Consider the following 12,557-nt stretch of genomic DNA (forward strand, 5'->3'; position numbering starts at 1 on the left):
CAAATGCCCAAAAATAGATTACTGGATCAAGAAGATGTGGTATATATACACAATGGAATATTATTCAGCATCAGAAAAGAAAAACTCATGCTATTCTCAGCAACATGGATGGAGCTAGAAGGTATTATGCTCAGTGAAATAAGACAGAAGGAAAAAAGAAAATATCGGATGGTTTCACTAATAACAGGAATATAGGGGAACCAAATAGGACATCAGTGTAAAAAAAATAATAATTACAGTACAAACCACAACAAAGCAAAAACAGACAATCGTAAACCAGAGACATACTGCAGGGGAGGAGGTGGGAGAGGGATTAGAGGGAGGGAGGGAGGAGCACAGGAAGATGAGGTGATGGTGCATGGGTGCATTGGTGAAGGAAATTCTAGGGGGACTCAATCTGAGGGGGTAGGGGGAAGCAAATATTGTCTAAAAATGTTTAAAAAATGATAAATGTTAAAATAAAATAAAAAACATGAACGTCTTGGGCAACTGAGATTATTGTTAACTCTGCATATAGGTATTTTACTGAACATTACTTTCCTCTTTTGTGTTATTTCCTCTGCAGCTGGCTTTCCTTGTTACACGTTTTCAACTTGAGTAAGAATCTTTGCAGAAAAATGAGCTTCTACCAGAAGATTAGGTAATAGCTCCTGGACTATGTTGGGAGTGAGCTGATCATGGAATATGGACCAGAATACCCAAATTCTCCAGAAATTGAATGTCAAGAATTTGCTGCATACTCTCTCCCAATATGATGTCATGAAGAGTTACTTGTAACAAATCTGAAACGCTTTTTATATTCTTTGCCCAAAGAATGACAATTCATTGTTTTCCTCTTTTTCCAGGAGACATCATCTGGTTTGACTGTTCATTACAATTATCCTGAAAAGAGAGGTTAAAAATGACACTATATTTCAAAAAAGCCCTGGAAGACTAAAACAAGAACACTACGAAATATTGTCAAAAAGAAGCTAAAGAAGACCTAAAGATATGGAAAGACACTGCATGTTCAAAGATCTGATTTAATATAATTAAGATGGCAGTACTCTCCCTGAAATTTATTTAAACATTATACTTGTCAGTAGCTCAATTAAAATTTTCTCAGAAATTGAAATGCACATCTTAAAATTTACTGAAGTGTCCTGATAACAGGCACTTGTAGCCAAAATATAAAGAGTATTCTTACCATTTATCATTCAAGACAATGGAACGATTAAATACAAAGTATTTTGACTCAATATTCCCCCAAAGAAGATATGTAAATGGTTAATAAGCACATGAAATATACTCAATATCATTATATATCTGTGAAATGCAAATCAAAACCACAATGAAATAACATTCCACACCCACTAAAGTATCAAAAAAGATAAACAATATCAACTTTTGGTGAGTATGGGAGGAAAACTAGAACCTCTTTTATTGGCTAGGGGCAATGGAAAACCATTTTTAGAATTTTAATGCAAGGTGGTACAAGATCTATTTTTTGCTTCAAGAAATATATCTCTATATTATGTGGGAAACTCACTGCAGGACAGAGAGGTAGATTCCATTTAGGAGGATATTGCAGTGCAGCCCAGAGAAGATGACAACTGGAATTTGGGAGAAAGTGATGAATATACCATAAGGAAAACTATTTGTGATCTAGTGAGGAGGAAACAATAGTAGAATTTAGCAATAGAATGTCTTGAAATAGAAAAAGATAGGGAATTATAATATAAAGAGTGCTCCAGGTCCTGCATGGTGCAGTTTTTCTTCAGCTAATGGATGGAAATGCCTAGCAAAGAACTGAGAGACCTGAAGAGCACTAAGTTGGAGAAGAAGATGGTAACTTCTGTTATCATCATGGTGAGCTGTTACTAAGATATGTTATTAGAGATGTTGAGTTGACAATTGGAAATAGCAGTCAGGAACCCATATCTATTTCAGGGCTGAGAAACATATTTGACCATCATTGCCTTCTGTGTGGCTCATTAAATCACTATGGACAAGACTGTCTATGTGAGTGTATAATATGAGGATAGAAGTGTTTCAAGAACAAAGCAATACAGAATATATAAAATGTAAAGAGATGAATAAAGTTCAGCTAGAGGGATAGGAAGAATTCCAGGAGTTTTGAGATATGAAAACCAAAGACAAAAGGAGGGTATTGTTAAGAGGACTAAAAGATATTCATCATTGGAGGCCTAAGAGAGAATTATTTTTGGTGGAACGATAGAGACAAGACCAGATATCAGCATGTACAAAAAAAGGAGGGAGGGATAAATATATCAGATTAACAAGAGTAAGAATTATCTTGTTACAATGAAGGTTGAAAGGATGCTGTGGAGAAGACAGGACTGCACATGGTGCAGAGAATGTATGAGCAATGACTTCTCTATTGAGAAGTCAAGAACCAATTTTCAGGTGGAGTGATTATCTTTTAAAAGTAGGGAGCATTGCAAAATACTACATGACACACCTCTCAGTAACATCTTTAAAGACTCATCCCCCAACACAAAGAAAGTGAAGGAAAAGATAAACCCCTGAAATTACAATAAACTAAAAAGCTTCTGTACAAAAGAGACATTAACCAAAACAAAGAGACACCCTACTGATTGGGAGAAAATTTTTGCACTCCATACAACTGATAAGGGACTGATCATAAGGCTCTACAAAGAGCTCATATTATTCAATAAAAACAAAGTGAACATCCAGTCAAAAAATGGTCAGAAGAGCTAAAAAGACATTTCTCCAAAGAGGAAATGCAAATGGCCAACAGGCATATGAAAAAATGATCAACAGCACTTGTAATCAGGGAAATGCAAATCAAAACCACAACGAGATATCACCTTACACCAGTGAGAATGGCACATTTAAAAGAAAAAAACTAGCAACTAAAATGTTGGCGAGGATGTGGTGAAAAAGGAACACTTGTACACTGCTGCTGGGAATGTAAAGTGGCCCAACCACTATGGAAAGTTGTGTGGAGGTTCCTCAGTCTACTAAAAATGGAGCTTCCATATGAGCCAGCAATTCCACTCCTAGGAATCTACCCAGAGGACACAAAAACATTAATTCAAAATGATACCTGCACCACTCTATTTATGCAGCACTATTTACAATAGGTAAAACCTGGAAACAACCAAAATGCCCAAAAAAGATAATTCTTGCCATTCTCAGCAACTTGAATAGCTCTGGAAGGGATTATGCTCAGTGAAATAAGTCAGAAGGAAAAAGAAAAATTTCGGATGGTTTCACTTATAGGAGGAACACAGGGAACCAAATAAGGGATCAGGAAAAATAATAATAATAGCGTATTTAAAAACAAAATTAGCAGGCAACTGTAAATCAGAGACATTCTGCAGGGGAAGAAGACGGATCAAAACAGGAGAGGAAAGAGCACAAGGACTATGACAATGGTTCAAGGGTAAATTGGTGGTGGGAATTTTACGGGGAATTCACCTGATAGGAGAAAGCAAGCACTGTGCAAAAATGAACGATGATGTAAAATATAGATATATAAACAAATATTTTTTTAAAAGTAGGGGCACATATTGTCCACTTGTGGTAACAAGAGAAAATTAAGAGCGAGTGAAGCAGATGCCAAATGACTGCTAGTTTTGAGAACACAAAGTTAACCTGGTTTCACCCTGCTGTCCTGTATTTTCTCTGCAAAGAAGATGGTAGGACCAACTGCTGGGAAAGAAGAAAGAGCTAGAAGGCTGGGATCTTTGGAATGTGGAGATTTTTAGGAGTAGTTGTAGGCAGACAGACAGTGCTTCAGAGAAATGCAGGTTTGCCAGGCATGGTGGTGGAATCACTGAAATTGGGAAAAAAGTAGTTGGGACAGACTAAAGACCTTGGATAATTCATACAGACCTGAGTCTCACTTTCTTCACCTATCAAATGGGACCATAATAATACTCACGTCCAAATGCTGATTTGAAGAACATTTAAACAAAATTTGGAAAAAAGGATTTGTAAACAGGAAAATACAGATGCCTGCTGATTAATACTGCAGCCTTTCCTCTGACCCCTATGAATTTTCTTTCTCTTTTTAGTCTTCATGTGTACAGGAAACACTAGTAATGATTGCAGACTTGAAAGAGGAGTCTCAAATTCAAATCAATAACTACTTCCCTGTGCTGTAATAGCTCCAAACCATGAGCCTATTGCTTTATATGTGGACAGGCAGCAGGCAGTGACCACAGTGCCTCATGCCTGTGCATCGTTGCTTCAGGTCATTAGTTTCTACCTTTTGAGCTTACTATCTATCTTTCCCTGCTCACAGTATTTTATCGTCTCACCAGGAAATTTAAAACCTTATTTACCTTGTCACACAATATGGGTGTCCCATATGTGGTAAATGAGAAGATGGTGGTATACACAAGAGTAAAGGGAGCTTAAAAGTAGAGCAAGAACATTCATGAGGACACGCCTTCAAGTGAGTACATGCCTTCAAGAGTAAACAGGGGAGAGTCATTCGAGGGTATCACCTTCTATATGCCCAGACTGTCCAGTGTGGCCAGTATACGCTGCTCAAGTGGTTCAATTAGTGAAGGGCTCTGGGTGCAATCTGTAACCTTACCATGCTTGGTTTGGAGGCATCAGAAATGACCCTGCTGGAGAGTGTGTGGCTCTCAGAATCAGTTCTCAATTTTCTGACACTTCTGAACCATTTTCCATATTGCTCCCGGACCTGCAGAGGCAAAGCATGCTCTGGGTCAGCTCACTGAGAGAGATGTGGATGAAAAGAGTCCTGGGTGGGAGCTGTACAGTAATACCTGCTGGCTGAGGAGGCAGTAGACCAGGAAGATGAAGACACCCTGCAAGCTGTTGATGATGGTGAACAGGTAGGCCATGACCTGGACAGCTGAACCCACCTGCAGGATTCCCAGACACCATGTGCATCCCAAGATGAAGAGTTGAGCAGTAGCTTTAAATGTCAACACTCTGGGTGAGAGGAGTAGGGAGGCACATGAGTGACCAGGAGCAACACAATCTAAGTCATTTTCATCTCCACCCCATGAATGAATGGACCTACCCCTCCATTGGTGATGAGTTCTCAAAATGAGTTGTGATCAGCTTTGATCTTTACTATCAATTATTCCACACAATGGCATTGTTATTTGATTGAGTGACACTTCATAATATGGTGTCAAATTTTTTATGATGCTCCTTGAAAATCCATAATTTCATTTCACCAACATATTGAGGAAGTATTATATATCAGGCTCTGCTGGCACCTGTGCAATTCCACTTCTGAGTATCTACCCAAAAAAATGAAAAATCTGGAGCTGGAATGGATTATGCTCAGTAAAATAAACCAGAAATAAAAAGAAAAAATCAGATGGTTTCACTTATAGGAAGAATGTATGGGAACCAAATACGGAATCAGGAAAAAAATAATTATAATAAATTGAAAAAACAAAATTAACAAGTAACTATATATCAGAGAAATTCTGCAGAGGAGGGGAAGAGAGAGGACTCAAAACAAGGGAGAGAAGTTCACAAGGGACTATGGTGATGGTGCACGGTGGGAATTTTACAGGGACTACACCAAAGAGGAGAAAGCAAACATTGCATAAAAAGGAAGAATGATATAAAACATATATAAAATATATATAATAAAACTTTTAAAAATTTGATATTGAGACAAGAAAAAATGCAAAAACATTAATGCAAATGGATATATAGCTCCTATGTTCATTGTAGCATTATTTGCAATAGCCAAATTATGGAAACAAACTAAGTGTCCAATAGCAGTCAAATGGATTAAGATGTGCATACATAAACAATGGAATACTATTCAGTTATTTTTTAAAAAGATAAACTCTTGCCATTTTCAACATGAATAAACTGGAAGAGATTATGCTAAATGAAATAAGTCAATGGAGAAAAACAAGCACCAAGTAATTTCACTCATGAATGGAATATAGAGAAACAAAAAAAGAACAACCAAAACATACCCTGATATGACTGTAGAATTGAGGCTATGACGTGGAATAGGTGGGAATGGAGGGTCAAGTGGGGAGGGTACCCAAAGGACTATGGTGGAGGATTACGAGTGTTTTGGTGGTGGGTGCAGTGTGGTAACATACATCTGGAGGGCTACGAACTGCTACTTCTAAATCACGTAGTGGCCCAAAGAATGTTACCCCAACAAAAACAATACAATTAAATTTAAAAAACAAAGGCAAGGAGGGGGCGGAGTAACATGGCGGCGAGGAGACGCTGCGAGTAAGATCTCCCATTAAAAAAAGTTAATAGGGAGGAAAAGCAGCAGGTCCCAGTGAGAACCGGGACACGGAAGATAAATGGGTGACGCCAGCAAACTACCCGAAGAAGAAAGTTGCCATAAAAGAGGACTAGAAGGGAGGAAAACGCAGAACCCTGCTCCCCTCCCCCACCCACAGAGTCGGCACTCTCCCACCAGCAGAGAGGAGGAAAACAACAAACTAAAACGACCAACAAGAACACACTATGCAGCAAGCGGGACTGTGAGTGGAAAGGAACTATTGCAGCCACCACACCCCGTGAACGGGAGCTGTGGAGAACCCTGCAGGATTCGCCATGGCGGTGAGCAAACAGCTCCGGGCACCATTAGAGAAGAACAAAGACCCCGGGAGACGTGCACACAGCCCTGGCTGCCGGTAAGCTTGCGCGGAAAAACATCGCGCTTGGCGGCGCACTTGAAAAGCAAATGCAGACCGGGATCCCCCGCTGCCCAGGTCCCCGCGCCTGCGACCTAGGCTTGCGGGGAGACACGCGGAGGCCCTCACGGGGGTGAAAGTCCCTCCCTGAGTGAGCAGGAACCAGGCGACCAGGCACGGGAGCGGGGTGCAAAAGGCGCCATTCCCGCACCACTGAACTGGGCTACAGCCCGCGTCCTGGAACTGAGGGCTTTGAACTGAGACCCGGGGCACGAAATTTGGGGCGTGGGTTCTCCACGACGGTGGGGCACAAGGCAGACACAGCACCCCAAAGCTGTTGAGGTTTACCCTACCATTCCCACTCTGTTCCCTGTCCCACGGGGTGGGGGGAGGTGAAAAACAGCCCCCCAAGGACAATAGGAGAGATCTCTGGCGCCACCTAGCGACCAGAAAAAAAAGTCACTAACACCCCATAGAACAGGAAATTTCTTAAGACTGCTTGAAAAGGGCAGAAGGCTTCTGGAGGACCCAGTGGCCACCCGGGAAGTTAGCCCATGCCAGGCCCCTTCCGACCAGCAGTCTGAGCCCACAGAGGGAGCAGGCACCCACGTCCGGGGCAGACCGGGTGCGCAGAAGAGTGTGCCTGAAACCGGAGGCGCAGGGACTGCATCCCGCTTCGCCATTTTAGAACAGGGACATTTCTTCAGTAAAAACTGCCTAAAACCAGCAGAAAGCTGCCCCAGAAGCCAGAGATGGCTCCTGGAGGAGCCAGAGGGGAGCGGAGAAGTTCACCCAAGATGCCACCCAGTCTGAGCAACACAGTGTCCCAATGCATACGAACAATTAGAAAACAGACAGTAGGGAGTAGAAGAACCACACGCAACCTAACAATTCCTCAGGAAAGAAGCACACCACAAAAAGAAAACCACTCCCCAGATTGCAACGACAGCAGCTTGGAAGAACTTCTGAGCCTTTCAGAAAGAGAATTTAAAATTGCCATGATTAAAAAAGTGATAGATCAGAAGAAGGAAATTGAGTCCCTAAAGAGGGAAAACAATGGTCAGAAGAATGAAATTGAGTCCCTAAAGAGGGAAGTAAAAGAAATGCAGGAGATCAAAGAATTAATGGAGGAACTAAAGAACTCTGGGAAAAGCAATGAAAGCAGAATAGATGAAATGGAAGAACGAATAAGTACTCTTGAAGACACAGAAATAAAAAGAAACAAAACAGAGAGGAAAGAGAAGTACGAAGGAAAAAGAATGAAGAAAGACTTCGGGAATTATCTGACTCCATGAGGAAAGGAAATATAAGAGTTATAGGAATTCCAGAAGGAGAGGAGAGAGATGTAGGAACAGAGAAAATATTCCAGGAGATAATTGAAGAGAACTTCCCAAATGCGAAGAAGGAGATGAAATTGATATACAAGAAGCAAGAAGAACACCAAACTTCCACGACGAAAGGAAAAACACAGCAAGACACATAATAGTAAAGCTCCCAAGAATCCAGGACAAGGAAAAAATAATGAAGCTGACAAGAGGGAAGAAACAGATAACATTCAAAGGAAAACCAATCAGGCTGACATCAGACTTCTCTGAAGAAACACTACGGGCAAGGAGAGAGTGGAGGGACATAGTCAACAGACTCCAAAAAAACAGATGCCAACCAAGAATACTCTATCCCGCAAAGCTCTCTTTCCTCCATGAAGAAAGAATATGGACCTTCCCAGACAAAGATAAACTCCGGAATTTCATTATGACTAAACCCCACTCCAAAAAATACTACAAGGAATCCTAAAGCTAGAACCTCAGAGGGACGAATAACAACAAAAGAAGACCAAAAAAAAAAAGTTATTAAAAGAATAAATAAATAAAATCAAAGGAAAGACAAACACAATGGCAAATACAGATGCTAACATATCAATATTAACTCTAAATGTAAATGGACTAAACTCTTCAATAAAAAGACACAGAGTTGCAGCCTGGATTAAGAAACAAAACCCAACCTTTTTCTGTCACCAGGAAACACATTTAGCTACAAAAGATAAAAATAGGCTCAAAGTCAAAGGATGGAAAACAATCCTACAAGCAAATGGGCCAAAAAAGAAAGCAGGAACAGCTATACTTATATCAGATAAAACAGACTTCAAACTCAAAAATATAAAAAGAGACCCCAATGGTCACTACATTATGATCAAGGGGACAATACTTCAAGCAGAAATAACACTCATTAACATATACTCACCAAACGAAAGACCACCAAAATATATCAGACAACTGTTGTCCTCTCTGAAAATAGACATCAGAGAAAACACATACGTAGTGGGAGACTTCAACACACCACTATCAACAATGGATAGATCAACAAGACAAAAAATAAGTAAAGAAACTAAAGCTCTAAATAAGGACCTAGAGCATTTGGGCTTAACAGACATCTATAGAACACTAAACCCAAAAAAAACGGAGTACACATTTTTCTCAAGCGCACATGGATCATTCTCCAGGATCGATCACATACTGGGGCACAAGACAAACATCAACAGATACACCAAGATTGAAATCATACCAACCATCCTTTCTGACCACGAAGGCATCAAACTAGAAATAAACCATAAAAAGAAGGCAAGGAACTTTCCTACCTCATGGAGATTAAAAACGACACTACTGGAAGACCACTGGACTAATGAGGAGATCAAAGAAGAAATTAAAAAATTCTTTGAATGGAATGACAAGGAGGACACCAATATCCTAAATGTATGGGATGCAGCAAAAGCAGTAATAAGAGGAAAATATATAGCAGTAGAAGCTCACATCAAAAAACAAGAAAGAACTCAAAGAAACAACCTAATCTCGAAGCTCAAAGATCTAGAAAAAACAACAAAAAAAACCAAACCAGTAGAAGAAAAGAAATAATAAAAACCAAAGCAGAAATAAATGAAATTGAAACTAAAAAGCAATCCAAAAGATCAATGAAACCAAGAGCTGGTTCTTTGAAAAAATCAATAAAATAGACAAACCCCTAGCCAGGCTCACAAAGGAAAAAAGGGAGAAAGCACAAATACACAGGATCATAAATGAAAGAGGAGAAATCACAACGGACACAGCAGAAATCAAAAGAATAATCAGTAACTACTATGAACAGTTATATGGAAACAAGTTCAACAATCTAGAGGAGATGGACAAATTCCTACAACTCTACAATCACCCAAAGCTAGATAAAGAAGAAATAGAACACCTATACAGACCAATTACAATTAGCGAAATTGAAATGGTAATCAAAAACCTCCCCAAAAACAAAAGTCCAGGACCTGATGGATTTACAAATGAATTCTACCAAACATTCAGAGACGAATTAGTGCCTATCCTTCACAAAATCTTCCAAAAAATTGAGAAGGAAGGGACAATACCAAACACGTTCTATGAAGCCAATATTATACTAATACCAAAGCCGAATAAGGACAACACAAAAAAGGAAAACTACAGGCCAATCTCCCTAATGAACACTGATGCAAAAATCCTCAATAAAATTTTAGCTATCAGAATCCAACAATGTATCCATAAGATAATTCACCACGACCAAGTTGGATTCATTCCAGGGACACAAGGATGGTTTAACATCCGAAAATCAATCAACGTTATCCAACACATCAACAAAAAGAAATATAAAAACCATATGATAATATCAATAGATGCTGAGAAAGCTTTCGACAAAGTGCAACACCCATTCATGATAAAAGCCCTTGAAATTCTTGGGATACAAGGAACATACCTCAACATCATAAAGGCCATCTATGACAAGCCAACAGCCAGTATCATTCTCAATGGTGAAAAGCTGAAAGCAATTCCATTAAGATCTGGAACAAGACAAGGATGTCCACTCTCACCACTGCTTTTCAATATAATACTGGAAGTCCTAGCCAGAGCAATAAGACAAGAGAAAGACATCCAAGGAATCCAAATAGGAAAAGAAGAAGTCAAACTATCACTATTTGCAGATGATATGATAATATACATAGAGAACCCCAAAATCTCCACAGAAAAACTAATTCAACTCATCAATCAATTCAGTAAAGTGGCAGGATACAAAATCAACACGCAAAAGTCAGTAGCCTTCCTATACACAAACAACAAATTTGAAGAAGAAGAAATCAAAAAAACCACCCCTTTTATTATCGAAACAAAAAAAATCAAATATTTGGGAATAAATCTAACAAAAGAGGTAAAGGACCTATACAAAGAAAACTATAAAACACTGTTAAAAGAAATAGAAGAAGACACAAAGAAATGGAAAGACATCCCCTGCTCATGGATTGGAAGAATAAACATTATTAAAATGGCCATCATACCAAAAGCAATATACAGATTCAATGCTATTCCAATCAAAATCTCAATGGCATTCTTCAAAGAAATAGAACAATTATTGATGAAATTCATATGGAATCACCAAAAACCCCGAATAGCCAAAGCTCTACTGAAAAAAAAAGAAGGAAATGGAGGCATCACACTCCCAGACTTCAAACTATACTACAAAGCCATAATCATCAAAACTGCATGGTATTGGAACAAGAACAGACATACAGACCAATGGAATCGAATAGAAAATCCAGAAATAAACCCACAGATTTATGGTCAACTAATCTTTGACAAAGGAGCAGACTATGCATTGGAACAAAGAAAGTTTGTTCAATAAATGGTGCTGGGAAAACTGGGTCGCTACATGCAAAAGAATGAAGCTTGACCACTACCTCACACCATACACAAAAATCAACTCAAAATGGATTAAAGAACTAGACATAAGACCTGAAACCATAAAATACATAGAAGGAAATATAGGCGAAACACTACGGGATTTGCACATCAAAGACATCTTTACAGACACATCACCCAAAGCAGTGATAGTGAAGGCAAAGATAAACAGCTGGGACTACATCAAATTAAAGAGCGTCTGCACAGCAAAAGAGACAATAACAAAAACAAAGAGAAACCCCACAACTGGGAGAACATTTTTGCACCCAACACTAATGATAAAGGACTGATCACAAAAATCTGCAAAGAGCTGATGAGACTCAACAACAACAAGAAAATAATCCAGTCAAAAAATGGGCAGAAGAGCTAAAAAGAAACTTCTCTGAAGAGGAAATGCAAATGGCCAACAGACATATGAAAAAATGTTCAACATCACTTGTAATCAGGGAAATGCAAATCAAAACTACCATGAGATACCATCTCACACCAGTGAGAATGGCACATATTAAAAAAACTAGCAACAACAAATGTTGGCGAGGATGTGGAGAAAAAGGTACTCTCCTGCACTGTTGGTGGGAGTGCAAACTGGTCCAACCACTATGGAGAGCTGTGTGGAGATTTCTGGACCTACTAAACATAGAGCTTCCATATGATCCAGCAATTCCACTCCTAGGTATTTACCCAAAGGACACAGAAACATCCATTCCAAAGAGCACCTGCACCCCTATGTTTATAGCAGCACTGTTTACAATAGCTAAGCTTTGGAAACAACCCAAATGCCCAAAAATAGATGACTGGATCAAGAAGATGTGGTACATATATACCATGGAATATTACTCAGCATTCAAAAAAGATAAACACATGCAATTTGCAGCAACATGGATGGCGCTGGAAGGGATCATGCTCAGCGAAATAAGCCAAAAAGAAAAAGAAAATACCGGATGGTCTCACTCATAGCAGGAATCTAGAAAACTTAAATAAGGGACCAGGAAAATGAATATAAGAAAGTGAAAATCAAAATCAACAAAAAACTATGAACCAGAGACACTTTTTGGGGGTGGGGGGCGGGAGGGGAAGGATTGGGGTCAGAATGGGGCGTTTGCAATTGTATGGGGGAATATAAAATAAAATTTAATATTAAAAAAAAATAAACATAAATAAATAAATAAATAAAAGAAAA

The 12,557-nt window shown here is 39.2% G+C and overlaps 1 protein-coding gene across 1 annotated transcript in view; it reads right to left on the bottom strand.

Annotated features, from left to right (window-relative positions):
• Positions 1-801: 801 nt before the first annotated feature.
• LOC119241066 (adhesion G protein-coupled receptor E2-like) overlaps positions 802-12,557 on the bottom strand; it is a 91,557-nt gene continuing 79,801 nt past the window's right edge. Inside the window, 3 exon segments of the mRNA XM_054693334.1 lie at positions 802-882; positions 4,571-4,681; positions 4,767-4,935. Coding sequence (XP_054549309.1) covers positions 823-882; positions 4,571-4,681; positions 4,767-4,935 — 340 coding nt within the window. The 3' untranslated portion in view covers positions 802-822.

Source organism: Talpa occidentalis, unplaced genomic scaffold (assembly GCF_014898055.3).
Source record: "Talpa occidentalis isolate TD23 unplaced genomic scaffold, MPIMG_talOcc4v2.1 talOcc4.12, whole genome shotgun sequence".
In the NCBI taxonomy this organism is placed as follows: domain Eukaryota; kingdom Metazoa; phylum Chordata; class Mammalia; order Eulipotyphla; family Talpidae; genus Talpa; species Talpa occidentalis.